The 17445-nt window shown below is 51.7% G+C and overlaps 7 protein-coding genes across 7 annotated transcripts; 5 read left to right on the plus strand and 2 right to left on the minus strand.

The window, feature by feature from the left end:
• The first annotated feature begins 574 nt into the window (after positions 1-574).
• Positions 575-992, plus strand: BU25DRAFT_407865 (uncharacterized protein). Its single transcript, XM_033705660.1, has 2 exons — positions 575-758; positions 818-992. Exons 1-2 carry the CDS (start codon positions 597-599, stop codon positions 839-841), a joined length of 186 nt encoding a protein of 61 aa, XP_033564764.1. The 5' UTR covers positions 575-596; the 3' UTR covers positions 842-992.
• A 1105-nt stretch (positions 993-2097) lies between these two features.
• Positions 2098-3789, minus strand: BU25DRAFT_429037 (MFS general substrate transporter; the record flags this gene model as incomplete). The annotated part of the gene is made up of 6 exons (XM_033708535.1): positions 2098-2728; positions 2780-2837; positions 2948-3108; positions 3159-3365; positions 3485-3518; positions 3567-3789. 6 exons carry the CDS (start codon positions 3787-3789, stop codon positions 2098-2100), a joined length of 1314 nt encoding a protein of 437 aa, XP_033564765.1.
• Positions 3790-3977: 188 nt separating this feature from the next.
• On the plus strand, positions 3978-9213 carry BU25DRAFT_418948 (uncharacterized protein; the record flags this gene model as incomplete). The annotated part of the gene is made up of 7 exons (XM_033707906.1): positions 3978-4036; positions 4072-4530; positions 4624-4649; positions 4895-7995; positions 8348-8956; positions 9055-9126; positions 9193-9213. The coding sequence occupies 7 exons, from the start codon at positions 3978-3980 to the stop codon at positions 9211-9213; spliced, it is 4347 nt and encodes a 1448-aa protein (XP_033564766.1).
• A 211-nt stretch (positions 9214-9424) lies between these two features.
• Positions 9425-9830, minus strand: BU25DRAFT_429038 (uncharacterized protein; the record flags this gene model as incomplete). Its single annotated transcript, XM_033708536.1, has 2 exons — positions 9425-9749; positions 9802-9830. 2 exons carry the CDS (start codon positions 9828-9830, stop codon positions 9425-9427), a joined length of 354 nt encoding a protein of 117 aa, XP_033564767.1.
• Positions 9831-11430: 1600 nt separating this feature from the next.
• BU25DRAFT_418950 (general substrate transporter) lies at positions 11431-13176 on the plus strand (the record flags this gene model as incomplete). The annotated part of the gene is made up of 2 exons (XM_033707907.1): positions 11431-11518; positions 11570-13176. 2 exons carry the CDS (start codon positions 11431-11433, stop codon positions 13174-13176), a joined length of 1695 nt encoding a protein of 564 aa, XP_033564768.1.
• Positions 13177-13775: 599 nt separating this feature from the next.
• BU25DRAFT_407870 (uncharacterized protein) lies at positions 13776-14674 on the plus strand. Its single transcript, XM_033705661.1, has 2 exons — positions 13776-14284; positions 14341-14674. The coding sequence occupies exons 1-2, from the start codon at positions 13922-13924 to the stop codon at positions 14611-14613; spliced, it is 636 nt and encodes a 211-aa protein (XP_033564769.1). The 5' UTR covers positions 13776-13921; the 3' UTR covers positions 14614-14674.
• Positions 14675-15906: 1232 nt separating this feature from the next.
• Positions 15907-17247, plus strand: BU25DRAFT_429042 (uncharacterized protein; the record flags this gene model as incomplete). The annotated part of the gene is made up of 6 exons (XM_033708537.1): positions 15907-15919; positions 16120-16288; positions 16334-16520; positions 16618-16833; positions 16864-16992; positions 17023-17247. 6 exons carry the CDS (start codon positions 15907-15909, stop codon positions 17245-17247), a joined length of 939 nt encoding a protein of 312 aa, XP_033564770.1.
• Positions 17248-17445: the final 198 nt, after the last annotated feature.

The following is a 17445-nucleotide window of genomic DNA, read 5'->3' on the forward strand; positions in this document are numbered from 1 at the left end:
GTCCACACTTTCGTTGTCTAGGCGATCGCCTGCCCCATGCAAGCTTTATTACCGGGCTTCCGCCGGGCCCGGCCAAACAGGAACCAAACAAATGCCTCATTACTGCAGAAATTTTCGGCGAGCCGGCGCATTTAAAAGCGGATAACGGCCTCGATTTCTTGAGGCTCTTTGTCTTTGATGCCCTGTCTTGCTCTTCCATCGAGTCCACCTCGTTCACCTCTGTCGCGACGTTCTGTGGAGATCCGCTGACCAGCTTCCTCGCCTACCAACAGCTTCGAGAGCTTCGATAATATCCCAGGACTCAACACCGCTTCGACAGAGGACACTCTCAACCAAAAGGTATGCTCGATACCTCCTCCTGCTAGAGCAATTGGCGCGCATTGGAGCTGTTGTCGCCGTCGCGCAAGCTTCAATGCTGTGTTGTCTGTGTGTGGACGCATTGGCCGCGGACCCTTCCCAACCCGGAATGACGCTCGGCCAATTCGTGCTTGTGCTTCGACCTTTCAATTGCTTGCCGTCGCGATGCATAGCTGCAAAACATCTCGTAGCGGACGTGTCTGACTGACGTTGCTGTAGAAATCTACACATCCAACACCATGGCCGTCATCTCCCACCTCATTGCCGCTCGCAGCGAGTACGCCATGGCCCAGCTGGCCAAGCGCGAGAACTGGGCTCAGCGTGAGCCTGGTGTCATTGTCGTCCTCGTCATTGTCTTCCTTGTTGCCTGCTTGTTGATTGGTGTATTCATCTCCAAGCGCGTATGTCATCCCAGCCCCCAATTTTCACCATCCCGACTCCCTCTAACATTGCTGTCCAGATGGGAGCCAACCGCGCCGCATAAGATACCCCCGAGTCGAGGAGAAGAGGAGGTGGATAGGAAGAGTAGAGGCAAGCAAAGACGAAAGCATTGGATACCAAACGTGGACTGGCAAGAGCCATACACCTGTATAATGTCTGTGTGTACCAAATCGGGTTCTGTTAATGGGGCTTCCTTCGATCACGCAAGGGATCGTAGTAGAAGGAGCCGCGGTAATGAGTTCAGATACCTTCAATGAACATGGTTGATACAATACGTTGGTTGTCGCAGTTGCGTCCTTTGCTCAACATCTTCCTCTACGCCTTCTTACGCATCCTTGAACGCAACTACTTGCGCCTTCTCAGCGCTCAGTGGTTCTGCAACTGCAACAATACTTGCCATAAATCACCAAATTCGATTCGGCAGACGCGATCTACAATTCACCATTTCCGCATCGGTGAGATGGTTCCGTTTTTCTCGCTTTCTTGAACTTTCTCACAATTGCATCCATCTCGCATCCAGGCCAGCACAATTGCGGTTGCTAAATTACTCCGGATCCACTCTCAACACTACTGCACCTGCAGTAGCCGCCCGCCCATATAGCGCGCTCGTGTTGGCAACCTGCAATTACAAAGACCGACGCGTCGCATCGCAAGCTTGTCAGCATCAAGGATGTATTATCAACAAGCAAAATTGTGCTGAGCTTTCTTGCTCCAGCCACCTTTACTTGCTTTACAATCCATGTTAGCTACAATGTTTGGTCGCCATGACGAAGCTAGCTAAGCTTCTCTCCAGTTGATCTTTCGGAGCACTAGAACCTTGGCCACTATGTCACTTGAGACATTTATCGTTGTTCTTGAAGCTCACGACAACCGTTAATGTCGCAGCTTCCTGCTGAGTAGGTAAGTCTGATACATGTCTCGGACGCTGCTACCTCGCCCAGATCATCCCCGTGTTCATGTGCTTAGCACGTAGCCTGAGGCACTCAACGACAGATAAACAACACATCAGTTCGTGCGCATCAGCCACGAGGCCAGGATCATGGTTCGATTGTTATTAAAATGCTATGTCCTTGCTCACGGTTTTCCTTTCTCGGACACGACCTGCGCAGCTAGGATCTCGTCCGACACATTAGCAGACTCCGCTGCTTGAACACCAGTCGTTCCCTTCTCGTCCTTATCCACTAGCAGCTTCTCTTCGTCCACTGTCTTTTCCACAACAGCCTTGAAGAACTCATTTTCTTTCCGCTCCGCCATCATGCCAAAGACACCCAACCTCTTCCTTACGGCTGCTAATAACACCTAAACAAGCAAATTCAGACCGGTGAACGCCAGTATGATAAGGAACTGGCGGTTATAGCTCCCGCCAAAAATCCCTGCGACTTCATTCTTCAACGTCTCCGGCAATTGCGCAAGCGCAGCACTCGATGTCTGAACGGCGGCTATCTGCTCCGGCGAAAGGTATGCAGTGAGTCTATCGGAAGTATACTCGCGATGCACAGCCGTGCAGATAGCCACCGCAACGCAACCGCCTAGCGTCCGCATCATGTTCAAGGCGCCCGTGCCGACAGAGATATCCTTCTCGGCAATCGACATCGCCAGCAACATGAAGTACGGAGGACTTGCGAGAGCCAAGCCCAAACCAACGATGACCTCATAGCCGTAGATGCCAGGCCAGAGATGTGCGTGGGTTGGTAAGCTGCCAATGAGGCCTGTGCCAATGCATACGATGGCCGCGGATAGGATGAGAACGTATTCTGTTGCGACTTTCTTTGCGGTGAGGCCGGCGGCCATGGCTCCGACGGGTGAGACAAGGGTGCAGGGGAGGAGCAGGATGTCTGCGCGTTCGGCGGTGGTGAAGTTCACGGTTTGGAAGCGTTGGGGGAGCTGGACGAAGATTACGTAGAAGGGCATGCCAAGGAGGAACATGCTCCTGGTCTCTTGTCAGTGTGTGTTGCTGGAGGATTTGAGTGTGCGAACTTACAACAGAATGAGTGCCATCGACGGAATGTGCAAAAAGCGCATTGGAAGATGGGTTCCGTCTTCGTTCGGTATGTGACCCAGGCCTCATAGAAACCGAACAGGAAGAACAACACGATACCAGCCACGAGCGTACCAATGATGACTCAGCTGCTCCAAGGGTGCGACACACCAGCCTCTTGCAATGCAAAGATCAGCGGTATCGGCCAACATGCTGAGAGGATGCCACCGATACCATCGACGCCGCGGATGCGCTCAGCATTTGACTTGCCGTCCTTCAGACTGGGCATAGAGAAGAAGATCAACACCATCGCAACGGCACAAATTGGGCCACTGATAGAATTGTCAGTCATCGACCTCCAGGGTGAATCGTCGATACATACTTCATGAAGAAGATCCACCGCCATGTCGTCTGATCTGCAATGATGCCACCAAGTAGCGGCCCCAGAAGGTTGGACATAGTGAACACAGAGCTGATGACACCTGTGTAGAAGCCAATCTTCTCCAGCACAATGAGCTTTAGGATCGATACGAAAGTGAGCGAGTAAAGACCGGAGCCTCCAATACCTTGAAACGCGCGGAAGACGATCCTAGATTGTCAGTATGTTGTATGCTTTCTGGGGGTGTCATCGTTTGAGCTGCTCCGCATGCTATGGAGAAAATGAGGAATATGGCACCACATGCCAGTGGGACGGTTTTCAGACCCCACACATCACTGAGCTTAGCGGTGATCATGAGAAAGCCTGGTCATGGTTATCAGGTGTTCAAGAGTGGAGATTTGTGGAACTCACTGTTGTATGTCAGAAGATAGGTAGTGACCAGCCATGCTGCTTGCTCCAATGCGTTGAAGCCACTCAAGATCTTGATGAGTGCGGTTGTCACGATGGTACTATCTAAAGCGGAGACGAAAAGACAAAACCATAAGCCAGCGATGATGGTATATAGCCTTGCTAGGCCGATATTTGGTACAGTTGATGGCACTGCGGCAGGACTGTTCGCCGATTTTGCAGACATCGTAACGTCTAGGGGGGTTTTCACGACGTCCAGAGGGTGCAAGGCTGACAGGCAGAAGGCTTCAAATAATCACTCAAGCCTTGGAAAGATAGCTGCACATATATGGCGGCAGTCAGAACCCGACAATCTGGGTACCCATCGCATCAATCGCCTGAAAGGTTGAAGTCTTGGAGCCGGCGCTGGGTTGAATGCCCGCAGCGCGGAAAGATGGGACGACATCAGGCCCGTATCTGCCTGATCATGTAAAGTACGTCCGTTAGGTACGTCTTGTGGCTTGCTCAGGTGGCTGTACGAAGAGGGCCGTTTCTGGAGATGCACCATCGAGACGAGGTCCAGCTTCAGCGAAATGCCAAAAACCGACACAGGACCAGATTTTGTCCAGGATATACTGAGTGCCTCCTCATTTTACGCAGAACAATTTGGAGGGGCTTCAAAATTAAAGAGTCTTGTAGGGTATCAGGGGATGCAGGTGTGGTGGGGAGTGCTGTCGGGCGGCACAGGCCTGAAGCCGTCAAAGCGCACTAGCCGAACCTTTCACGACAGCTTTCGTCCGCACTTTCAGCTTCCCAACTCTTCATCTTCATCGCTGAGTAGGAAAGGGTTGTTCTTCAGTTGTCACGGTACATGCAGTCGCTACGGCTCCTTTGACGACACACTCCTGAAGCGCAGGCACTGCGCTTGCTGTGCTGTGACCCAGCAGCTTGGGTGCAGCCGCCCACCATGCAATCGAGGGCGTACAATGTAGGTCGTGCAAGCGGCTCTGGTCTTGGTGCATACTCTTCTAGATTTCGCTCCATTATGCGCGTAGTTTGGTCTTGTTTGCTCAATTTTCAGGCGAAATAGGTGCGGTGTGAGTTGCGGTGAGTGGGTAGGCTCGTTGGGTAGTTTCGCGCCTTCCTCAACTGACGTCAAACGCGCTTTCCTCAACTTTCGACGCGTCGACGCGACTCACAATTTCCACTTACCTATTTGTGCTTGCCCACGGCGTCAATTTCCCACAAGAGCGCGCGCCTATTCCTCTTCGCCTCCCAGTTCCTTCTCCGTCCATATCAAGCCGTATTTCCACTTATTCCGTTCACTCGAATGCTGCCTGTTTCTCATTAAGGCACTAATCCAGCCTACGCGATGAGCTCGCAATTGTTTGACGCCCAGCTCTTAGTACCTGACAACAACGCATCGCACCTGCAATTGGTCGACCTCATCACTGCTGGCAAATTCACTGGACCCGGACTGCCGGATGTTGCTCATCAATATCTCGACGCGTTTTGCAACAAGAGCTATTCGAACGGTCGCCGAAGATGGGCTGGAATCGCGCTAGTCCACATGATGCGTGCGTCTGTTGGTGTCGTTCAGCGTCTGAAGAAGCTCGCGCAAGGGCCGTCTCGAATTGGTGCTATCATTCTCGATCCCAGTGAGAGTGAGGAACGCAGGATTGTTGCCGGTCTCATCATACGGCAGGGGCTCGAAGCAGGCATTGACTTCGCAGAGTTATGGGAGTCAGACAAGGTGATGCATAGCGCACCGAACTTTCCCAAAGATTCTAGTGAGCAATGGATGAACCAATTCCAGACATACCTGGACGATCTCAGCAACCTCAAGCTTACGAACCTGGATACCGACGCACTGGTGCTGTATCCCATGTCTCTTTCCGCCAACGATGGGTTCCAATGGACTGGCAAATCTGCGGTCGCTCTTATCGAGAGGGACTCGCTGACGATCGTCGTGTCCGACTCTACGCTTACCAATTTTCATTTCATCGACATACCGATCAGCCACGTCAAAGAGACCTGCATGCAACAGGACTCTCCACATGAAAGCCAAGAAGGTCGGTCCGGACACAAGATGCACAACTTGATTATGAAGTTACGGTCCACTTCACCAAGCTACCGTCTGAACTCATCAGATCGCACGGCATCTGAGTTCAAGACATCGTTCTTCCGCCATGAAGATGCGCACGAGTTCGATGTCGGGCTTCAGGACGCTCGCAAGAACTTGGCTAACGCCACCACTGCAACAGCCGAGGCAGTCAATCCAACAGCATCCAGCAGTTCTCCCAACGTAAAGCGTCAATCAACCGTGCACCGTATCGACACGATTCTTCCACCTAGACAACGAGAGGATGCTCATCATAGTTCGGACACCGGCTCAGGAGGTACATTGGACGGGTCTGTCTCATCGGAGCAGCTAAGGGAGGAGCAAAGCTCAACGCAGCATGCGGCTCAAGAGAGAGGCAAGGGAAAGCTGCCAAAGATCTCAAAAGCTACGAAGCAGAAGGTCGTACGAACTCAACAGTTGCCATCTGGTCCGTTCAAGATCACGAAAGCCAAAGTGTCCAAGAAAACGACTCCGGTCATTGATGCAAGCGAAGACGAAGACGAAGAGTTATCGGAAGATGAGTACAACCTGAAGTCAACAGCGACCACTCGCAGTTCTGTCACTTCCGCAACGGGCAGAAAGTCACAGGGCCGACGCAAAGTGAACGCTGAAGACGAAGACTTCGTTCTTGAGGTTTCAACGTCGAAACCAAAATCCACCAAGCGAAAGAGGGGCTCAAATGATGCGGCTGAAGCCAGTCGACCGACGAAGAAGAAGACACAATCGAAGCCAAGCGACAATTCTGGACCTACTACAGCCAGTACGACAGCGAAGAAGCAGAAGGCGAAAGCGCAGGAGAGCGCACAGACAGAACTATCTCAAGCTCGAGAACCGATGAAGCAACCGACTGCGCAGCAGAAAACCCAAAATGGGGTATCAGCACGCCACTCGCTGATCGGAGGGCTGTTGAAATCGAAGAGCCCTAGCAAAGCTGCTGCTCCAACATTCAAGAAGCCAGGCCAGCCTGCCTCAACGCCAAGCAGACAAAGAGCTCAGCCTGTCCGAACCACGCCTAAGCCACAAACACCCATTGAGACGTGTAGAGATCTTGAAACCCTCCCTGTATACGTCTCTTCGTCCACACCACGCAGTCAGGCGATCCATGATGAGGATTTCGGTCTTCATTATACTCCAGTAGATACCGAGATTCTTTCGAGTAACACCAAACGAGTCCCTGACTCACCGCACGCCGAGTCCACAGCGATATCTGGGCACGCCGACCGTGACGTTGTTCACAGGGAAAAGTGGATAGGGGATTTGGAGACCGCAAAGAGTGACCCGTTCCAGCAACGCCGAGAAGGCCAGAGGATGACTACCTTATACCGCCGTTTCACTGGAGAGAGTACTGTGGATAGCAGGCCAGATGCGGTACAGGAAGGGTCGTTCTCTATGCCAGCTGAGATCACCAACGACGATACCGAGGTCGATGAGCTGCAAATCAGCTTTGCGAGCCAGCCATTGCAGAAGCATAGCCCGAGCCTGGCCAAGCACCGCACAAACATGCGCAATCAACAGAGTATACAAAGCTCACCTGCACGTGTCAGGGGCTTCAAGGGCCCATCAACAACCGTGAAGGAATCACCCAAAGCAACTACAGCAGCACTCCCAGAGGAAGCGAGAGCGCTCAGATTTGAAGCCACACGTAGCACGCACACCTCGCAAAATGGGTCAAACCGCGCACAAAGAGAGCCAACACCTGAGAAGTCCAGACCTGCTTTTATCGGAGCTGCAGAGAAGGGTCGTCGTGTGGCTGAAAATACTTTGGACAAGCGGGCGCAAGCCTACGACTCCATCATCTCTGCTCCACGAGAAGCAGTCGAGAACACGTTGCCCGAAGTGCCAGCTCAATCAGCAGACCAGGTTGATCTTGATGGCGACACAACGCTCGTTGGTGAAGAGATGGATTTGCCTGAGCAATATAGGGCGAAAGCATCAGAACTACGTTTCAGATCCTCCCCGCCCATCCCAGATTCATCGAGCGTTCGAGGCGACTTTTCTGATGAGTCTGAACCAGAGCCGGAGCCGTCACCTCCAACATCGCGGGCAGATGAGCTCGAATGGGAAGCCGCTCTCCAGCCACATCAGCGTGCTCTCCACGAGCAAATGCTGCGAACCACGAAACGCGTTATGCGTCACATCGTGGACAATGAGACAGCTGTGATCGATATCGCGGACATGTTTGCTGATGATGGAGAGCGCCTGCTGGGCTTGCTACTCGAGCGACAGAGCAATGAGTCTGCAGTGGTATTCCAAGAGCTTGCGAGCAAGAGACAGGATCTGCTGAGGGAGTTGTCTGATGCGTCCAAGAACTTGAAGGCACAAAGGAAGCAAGTCAAGACCGTTGACTAAGAATATCACTACGTCCCCAACACATGACGCTGATCTTAGTGCATTATCAACTAGATCGAATACCTTCAAGGAGGCATGATTTACGATATCGGGCGTTTTAGTCTAGCTACGTATGTATAGCTTATGCGAGCAGTGTTTATTCCATGGAATCTCTACCGCTTGGGAGATGATGTAACATGCAGATGTGTAGTTATCTAGTCGGATCGGAGGATACCCTGGTGGATATTTGCGGAAAGAGATATGCTCATAGTTCGAGCTTATATGCATGGAGAAGCAATACTTTGTGCGATTGACAATGTTTGCAATGTTCAAAACATTGCTTTAAACACATCAGATTCGTGCAATTGATCCTGAGCGTCTACCGGATAGTGGTCCAGACTGTGGGTGCATAACTAGTTGCCATTATAGCACGGAGGATCCGTTGGAGGAGCTCAAACAGTGTGAAAGAAATTTCAGGAAGAAAGAGCCCGACTACAGCCACAAGGTGCGTCTTTCGGCATCCTTATATATCGTTCCTGTGAGGTCCGGACGGACAATTAGCAGATCAGATGCAGAAATCCAGAAATGGTTCAACAACCGCGTCGTGTCAGTACAGTATAAAAAGGTCGCAGAGTCGATCCTCAACAAGCTCAAGGAACCGGTCAATGAAAACCACAAAGCTGAACAACAGGCAAAGATCCAAGCAGCCGCTGAAGCCGAGGCCAACAAGCGCAGACTGAAACGACATTTCTTTGATCAAGACAAAGGCCCTGTATCACAAGGAGATCATAACAAGCATATCACGATCCAACAAGACCCTAGGGCGCTGTTGAAAAAGATCGAGGCCGGGTCAGAAGGTTTCAAGGAAGGTTCGGATCGTCTGAAGACAAAGCTGCACTACTATCAAGGTCTTATCCCCATGGCTGAAATGTTTCCAGACCTAACGGAGTTCTTGGAAAGGAAAGTGAGCTTCTTACAGACGCAAATATTGATTCAGCGAACTTCCCAGGCAAAGCGCTGGAAGACGTGATACGGGTGAGCTTCAAAGACTGTAAGCAACAGATCGGCGACAACAGGGCACGCAGACGAGAGTTACGTGAAGAAATTTCCGATATCTATAAAAAGTTGGCTAAAGTAAGTGCGTGAGGTGCAAATATTGGTCATCGCACCAACTTGTACAAACCTGCAACCCCAAAACAGATACGATGTCAGTCTGAATGAAGCAGTACCGGGCTGGGACGATGCCGAAGACACACCCTCGCTCCAGGACTGAGGTCTATAACAAATAGTTGACAGACATAGGGAGAACATGTCACATCAGAACATTGTGCAAATCTGTGACCATCAGATAGGCTTATTCCAGCGATCTTGACATTACTTTGAGATCTTACTGATATCTTGTATCAGTGCTGTCAGGTATCCAGTACAATATCTAAGCTTTCTGCGCATCATGACCCCAATTCTTCAAACTTTTATAGCTCTTGCTGTTCGTATCCTGCTTAGCCTTCTCCTCCTGCGCAAGATGCCTCTTGCAGTACGCAACAACCTTGCGCATGTGGTCGATGTCGTCTTGGTCGTACTTATTGGGGTCTTTCTTAGGGTTCTTCTCTAGAATGGCGACAATTTTACGGCCGCTGTCGTGGCCGATGGTTTCGCCAGAGCCGTCGTCTTTAGACCAGCCGGCACCGGCAGATTCTTCTTGACCGAGCCAATCTTGAAGCTCTTTGGCGGACATGTTTACGAGTTCATTGAACTCCCTGTGTTGTGTCAATATGAAACTCTGTGCTTTTCAAGCTGGTTCCTGCGTACTCAATGACGGTATCGTTGTCTTTGACCATTTTGCGTGGTGTACTTAAGAGCCTTGCTATTTGAATTGCTCCTTCGAAAGTGTGTCTGTAATTTTGAACAGGATAGGGTTTTGACGGAGAAATCAGAACGCTTCTGGCGTAGCATTTCGAGCTGCGATACATTGACGTCAGGACTTGACAACGAGCAGCACGTGACATGGCTAAAAGCATCTTAAGCGACGGGACTTCAGCGCCGTGATCTGTGACTGAATGTAAAGCTCGCAAGAATTTTAAAAATAAATTCGGAAACGTGAAACTCGCAATCGTTGTCCCTAATTGATACCTTGCCATGTGTCAAACATGTCTACATTCTGTCATAGCAGCGACTAGGCCAAGGCTAGCGAGAAACTGCGAGTCTCGAATTTGAAAGTGCGAGGTCTGCATAAGTTATATAGAGTAGGCGCACACTCTTTTGCAGTTGTCACTCGATTTCCGTCTTCTTCTCGGTTGCTGCCATGGATGATGGAAAGTGTTGAGGCTGGGGACTCCGCGCCCTCCGCGCATCCCCTCGCTGCTCCATACGACTCCGCCCTCCACGTGTGCTCCAAAGTTTTTAGAAAGAAATCTTCGGGGCCCCGTTATTTCTTGACATTTCTTGACCTCGATCGACGGACTCAATAAGGACTCCGCCCAGAATGGAGCCGATAATTCTCGAGGCTTGGCACGGATCATGAAGGCCGAACACAGCCCCGTATGGCACCCTGAATCTGAGGCAAAACGAGCTACGTTGTGCACACGTCTGCACGTCGCTCGACGAGGATCTTCTTCAAAGAGCCGCAAGGGTGGAGTTGATACGAGTCAGTTTTCAGCCGCATGTGCGAGATTAAAGAGCCGGAGTAGGATTGATGTGGAGTTGCGTCGCAGAGCCTCACTAGAAGCTTGGAAATGTTGAGACTTGCACAGAGAGTGGATACGATAAACCCCCACTCACTCTCCGACACTCCACATCATGAAGGAGACATGCAAGCGCGGGCAGCGATCCGGGATCTCATCTCCAGGACAGTCACACGACACTCCACGGAACAGCACGGCACAACGGTCTGTCTTCTGTCGCGGCACGTTGGCAGTTGACTAGTTTGCGGGGAAGATCACATCAGTGGCTTGCAGCCAACGCGATCTCAAGATGCTGGTAACAAGCAAAAGGAAGCCGCAGATTTGGACTGGCGCGTGCAATCCCCATCCCGGTGGGGGATTTGGACTCTCCAGTCACGTCGAATGTTCGTTGCTTGGCTTGGTCGAATCTGTTGGTTCGCGCCTGCTTTCCCCACAACATTTCTTCTTGGAGCAACCCCGGTGTCACACAGTCAAGACACGCTATGCGCCTTACAGAACTTCCGAGATTGCTGTTGGCTGTAGCAGCAGATCAGCCAAGGTTATTGCTGCTCGTGGAGTGACGGTAGTGGCGTGCATGACGTTGTTCGCCAAAGCGATGTCTCGGCATAAGCTGGGCACCTGGGCATTACCACATGGTCTGCACAACAAAGGCATTCATACTTAATGTCAGCGAAGGAAGCAAGGGTAAAACCTCATCGAAAACGGGATCGACTCGCACCAGAACCTTCAGAGAAGCTGCGAGCTCACCGTTGCAATCATGGGCCTCGGTAAAGTATCTATCAAGCTGCGTGGTGCAGAGGTCGGCATTGAGGCCATCATGCTAGGAGTTGTCACGTCGATAGGTGGTAAGTATATTCACAGGCGCTATCATCAGTTTCGTGCTCACGATATGCTAGGCTTCCTGTTTGGATACGACACTGGTCAGATTTCCAGTATGCTGTTGTTCAGAGACTTCAAAGAACGATTCGGTCAGTACCGAGACGCCAATGGCGAGATGGCTTTCGACGTTGAGATCCAATCTCTGGTCGTCTCCATGATGTCCATTGGTACTCTTGTTGGCGCACTCGCTGGAGCTTACACTGCCGATTGGTTTGGTCGACGACGCAGTCTGTCCATTGGTGTTGCTGTCTTCGTGATTGGTAACATCATCCAAATTACTGCTATGTACTCCTGGGTCCATTTGATGGTTGGTCGTATCGTGGCTGGTCTGGGTGTTGGTGTTCTCTCCATCGGTGTACCCATGTTTCAGTCTGAGTGCTGCCCTCGTGAGATTCGAGGCGCAGTTGTCGCATCGTACCAGCTCATGATTACCATCGGTATCCTCATCTCGAACATCATCAACTACGGTGTTCGCGCCAATCCCGGAGAGGACACCGACGCTTCCTGGCGGATTGTCATCGGTCTTGGAATCGCATTCTCTCTTCCTCTTGGTATCGGTGTCCTTTTTTCGCCTGAGTCGCCTCGTTGGCTCGCTGGTCGCGGTCGCTGGGAGGAAGCGCGCATATCGCTTGCCCGTCTGCGTGGAAAGAAGGATGACCCTAACGACGAATATGTCAACGACGATTTCAAGGAGATGCAGGAGTCGATCGCAGAACAGTCCAAGGCCGGCGAGGGTACCTGGGCGGAGCTCTTTACTGGTCAACCTTCCGGCATTCCCCGTCTTGTATACCGCACCTTCTTGGGCTGCGCGCTCCAGTTCTTTCAGCAGTGGACCGGTGTCAACTACTTTTTCTACTACGGTGCAACCATCTTCGAGTCCGCCGGTATCGATGATCCTATCCAAACCCAGTTGATCCTTGGTGCCGTCAACGTTGCCATGACTATTCCCGGTCTCTGGATGATCGAACGTTTCGGCCGCCGTATGCCTCTCGTCTTCGGTGGTCTCTGGCAGGCGACTTGGCTGCTTATTTTCGCCATCATCGGTATCGTTCGCCCACCAACTGAGCACTCCGATTCTGGTATCGTCATGATTGTTTGCGCCTGCATGTTCATTGCATCTTTCGCTTCCACCTGGGGACCTTTCATCTGGGTTGTCATTGGCGAGACCTTCCCTCTCCGTACTCGTGCTAAGCAGGCCTCGTTCGCAACTGCATTCAACTGGCTCGGTAACTTTATGATCGGTTTCTTGACGCCCTACGCCAATGATGGTATCGGCTACGCCTTCGGTTTCGTCTTCTTCGGATGCAACTTCTTTGCCGCGGCCGTCGTCTACTTCTTCGTTTTCGAGACCAAGTCTTTGTCTCTTGAGAGCGTCAATGACATGTACATGGACATGTCCATTAAGGCGTCTAGCAGCAAGAGCTGGGTGCCTGCCGGTTACATCAACCGTGACGAGCGTGACATGGCCTACTGGCACCGCCGTCCATCCATCCTCGATGAGCGCGCAGGTGCTGCACACGTTCCTAGGTCGGTCGATGAGAAGCTTGATGAGAAGGACTCCGATAGCACTCCTCGCAACAGGTCGATGCATCGCGAGACCATCGGTGACGATAGAGTGGTTTAAGCTTGATGTACAAGCTGCTGGGCGAAACCAGCCCTTTCACGTGGGTGTAGTTTACCTTATGCGGTACATGTTCATACTTTCAGTTGTCTCATCTCTAGGAGGTATCGTGTATAGTATAACTTCAAGCAAATATTCCAATCAGAATTTCAAGTAAATATTCCAATCAAAATTTCAAGCAGTTATTCCAATCAAAAATTCAAGCTTGTTATCTTCCTGCTCATGATCTGTGGATTATGCTTCTCGTGGTGAACTGACAAAGTCTCGCTCGGATGCTCGGCGCAAAGAATGCTCAGCCACGTCCATTATAGCATAACAAACGTGGCGCACGTACGTTGCAAACCGCGTCAGCTGGCAACCCCAGCCAGTCCAACCTCGGAGATTATTCCAACGTCGACAAAACCACTCGAGCTCCCACTGCAAACATCTTTCCTACCGTCTCTCGCGTCACAACACACATCGCATCAAAATGCCACCAACAATACCCCCTTCAGGACTCGGCAAACTAGCGTGTCGCGCCCTCATCACAGCCGGCCCAGCGCTTGTCCAGCCACACCTCCACTCCTTCGAGCGTCGCGGCCTGAGCGTGAACCACACGCAGGGCGTCACATTAGGCGTGCTCATAGCCTACATCGTGATCATCGCTATCCTCTGGAATGTACCGTACATACGCTGGGTGCTTTGGCCATTCAAAGTGCGTTTCCTTCAACTGCACCCTCAGCTGGATGCACGTGACTAACATCCCCAGATGCTCGTAATCGCCTTCCACGAATTTGGCCACGCGATCACCGCCTGTTGCACTGGCGGGCGCGTCGAGTCGATCAGTCTGGACCCGCATGAGGGTGGCGTAACGCACATGCGCGGCGGCAAGCAGTTCATTACGCTTCCCGCTGGGTATCTGGGGTCGAGTCTGATCGGGGCGCTGCTCACGTTCTGCGGTTTCAATATCGTGGCGTCAAAAGTTGCGAGTATTGTGCTTGGCGTGTGCTTTTTACTGACGCTGTGGTGGGCGAGGAAGGATTGGTTGACGATTATTACGATTTTGTTGGCGGTAGGACTGCTGGTTGCGTGTTGGTTTATCCAGCATGCTGAAGCGTTGCGATTTGTTGTGGTAAGTCTTCAGTCTTTTCGTTGTTGATTTGAATCGTTTGCTAACGTTGGATCTAGCTCTTCATCGGCGTCATGTCAAGTCTTTACAGTGTTTGGGATATTTGTGATGACTTGATTCTCCGGAAGGTAAACTCATCCGACGCCAGTGTATTTGCGAAGAGGTATGGTGGCTCCTCACAATGTTGGGGCGTGCTGTGGTCGATCGTCTCTCTGGTTTTGATGATCTGCGGTATCATTGCAGCACTGGCGGCGTTCCCACAGGATTGGGAACAGCAGCAGAAAGACAGCCAAGACTTCATCCCAACCGTTCGTATGCTGTTGAGAAAATGAATAAGCGGCAATTATTTAGGAAGCTACATCACATTAATCAATAGTAGTCTGCCACCTTCAAGTTTGTTGTGAACAGGAATTAGGTCTCAAGACCAATCCGCAAACATATTGTTCAAGGTATTCTTTCAAGGACTCGGAGTTGCGCAGTATGGTAGTGTTGTGAGTATGCAGTCATCTCCCTCTCTCACCGCATGCCACGACCCAACACTTTGCACCAGCAACTATTCAACACTGACCAGAAAGGTATAGTACTGCTGTAGATAGCAGGTATTGGGAGCTGAACAGTATATACCCGTGACACCTTTACTCCTCCATTATAACCCCAACAACCCCTAACCGTGATGCAGAAATGGTCACCTATATTCAATGAGAGCATTGCCAAACAGCTAGGGGAGAGCCCTGGATGCAATTATTAGCCCAGCGGCAGCGTCATCAATGCCAAATCAGTACTAACTCCAGCATCAAGGGTGAACATTCAACCACCCCAAGGACTCCCTCAGCGGTCTCCCATCCGTCAACTCGGCCAACTCAACCACTTTCTCAGCCATTTTATCAGCCAGCTGCAGTAGTACAAAATGAAGCAGCATTTGGTGATCAATACTTGATGAGTGGATCTGACTTGGGTGCTGATCTGTTTATCAGTGATACAGAGCAAGAGGATGACGCTGGAGCACGTGAGATTGAAGGACCAGGATGGGTGAAGGACCAGGATGGGTGAAGGACCAGGATGGGTGAAGGACCAGGATGGGTGAAGGACCAGGATGGGAGAATGACGAGTAGCCGACCAAAGATGAGATGGAAGAGGAGTTGATTGAAGAGCTGAAAGCACGTGAGCATAGGGAGATGAACAGGGTAGAGGAAAGGGTAAGGTTATTGGCAAGATGGCAAGTATTTTCAGGCAAAGTGACCCTTAATGGGATGGACAATACCAAAGAGAGTCTTGACACAACAGGAGAGGCTGCGGAGAGGCATGATCAGCAAACAGTCAACGCTCCGACAGGCGCAGATTGGGTGGGCTAGGCTCCAGTCGGCAGTCTGAAGGGTGATCGGGCAGGAGTGCTGCGGAGATTCTGGGGGACGTGAACGAAGCCCCATCCGCCAGGCGAACCGAGTGCCTGGGAAAAGTTGCGGCAGATGGTAGCGTGACAGCGCGACTACACTGTGACTGCATCGTCATCCCATCTTTGGTGGTGAGTAATTCCCTCAATCTCTGGATGAAGCTTGCATTAGATAAGCATCGTCCTGTACCTAATGCGACAAAACCAATTGCCATCAGCATCAACAGCGCTCATCATGGAGTCGATATGTGTGGAAGGGTTGAGATGTTGATTAATCCTCTGAACTATTGGCTGGACTATATAGTAGAAGGCAATAGCAGTGAAGGGTGGGAAGCAAACTGAACTAATCAAATGAGCTGGACAGTCACTGCAGCGGACCGCTAGCAAACAGATGGCAATCGGTGGATACCTTCACCCCTCCAACAATATGGCCAGCCTTCTGCGACAGTGCGCTTATTAGCGCCCCGTCGCGCATACCGTCTCTTTTACCAGTGCCTGCACACATCAGCAACACAATGTGCCACACCTCTCCCACACCCGTCCGTACCTGGACTGCCGCCAGAGACACCTACGCCGTCCGCCTCAGATGCATTGGACCGAGTCGCGAGGAAGCAGCGGTAGGCTGAAATGCTGCAGCAGCAGGCAAAGGGCACCCGCACAAGCGCAGCGAAGCCCATCAGCGTGCTGAAGAGGCGTTTCTGGAACGATGTCAACGTCAAGGAGAGCGATAAGGGCCTCCAGGTCTGCCTCGACAACTGCCCCGTCCGCACTCCCAACAAGGACACACTCACCGTCTCTGCGTCGAAGCATCAGCTCGCCACCGCTATCGCCCTTGAATGGGACCTCCTCGTTAGCGCACAGCAGGCCCTCAAGACCCATTACATCCCCATGCCCTCCCTTGCCGCCGGCGCTATCAACATCGAGCTCGCCGACTAAGGACGACGAGCGCGTCCGCGACTCCATCGTCCAGCTGTGCATGCACTACCTGTCTACAGACACACTACTCTGCTGGGCGCCTAAGCACGTTCCCAACGACGTGAAGCAGAACAGCAAGACACTGCGCCAGCTACAGGACGAGGTTGCAACAGGGATCATCGCATACCTTACGAGCAACGTCTGGCTCGGTGTACAGATTAAGCCTATCCTTGACGCCGACAGCATCGTGCCCATCGACTAGCCCGAGATTATTAAGGGCGTCATCCGCGGCTGGTTTTCAGGTCTGCCTGCCTACGAGCTCGCAGGTCTTGAGTGTGCGGTGCTGACAAGCAAGAGTGTGTTGATTGCCTCGTGCCTCGTTCACGAGTGGGCCGAGAGCTTGGAGGTCAGGTGGCAGACCAAGGCATGGGGAGAGGTTGAAGACATGCACGATGTCGAGAACGAGGACATGAAGCGCCAGCTTGGTTGCATTATCCTTCTCGTTGGCGGCGACTCTGTGTTCGCCAGCGGTCCGTCGCAGTGTTTGCCAACGGACCGTTGCAGTGTTTGCCAGCGGTCCGCTGCAGTGATTGTCCAGCTCATTCGGTTAGTTTGGTTTGCTTCCCCCAGCCCTTCACTGCTACCCCCTTCTACTATATAGTCTCGATCGATTGCAGCCAATAGCTCAGAGGATCAATCAACACAATCATCTCAACTATTCCACACTCTGCATATATGTATTGATGCCAGGTACGATAGATGTAGGATATACGATGGCAAGAGCGCTGTCTTGTAGGTGAAGCGAATGATAACGACGGACGCCAGACAACAACGGTCCCGACTCTCCACCATCCTCCAC

This window comes from Macroventuria anomochaeta (genome assembly GCF_010093625.1).
Source record: "Macroventuria anomochaeta strain CBS 525.71 unplaced genomic scaffold BU25scaffold_6, whole genome shotgun sequence".
Taxonomy (NCBI): domain Eukaryota; kingdom Fungi; phylum Ascomycota; class Dothideomycetes; order Pleosporales; family Didymellaceae; genus Macroventuria; species Macroventuria anomochaeta.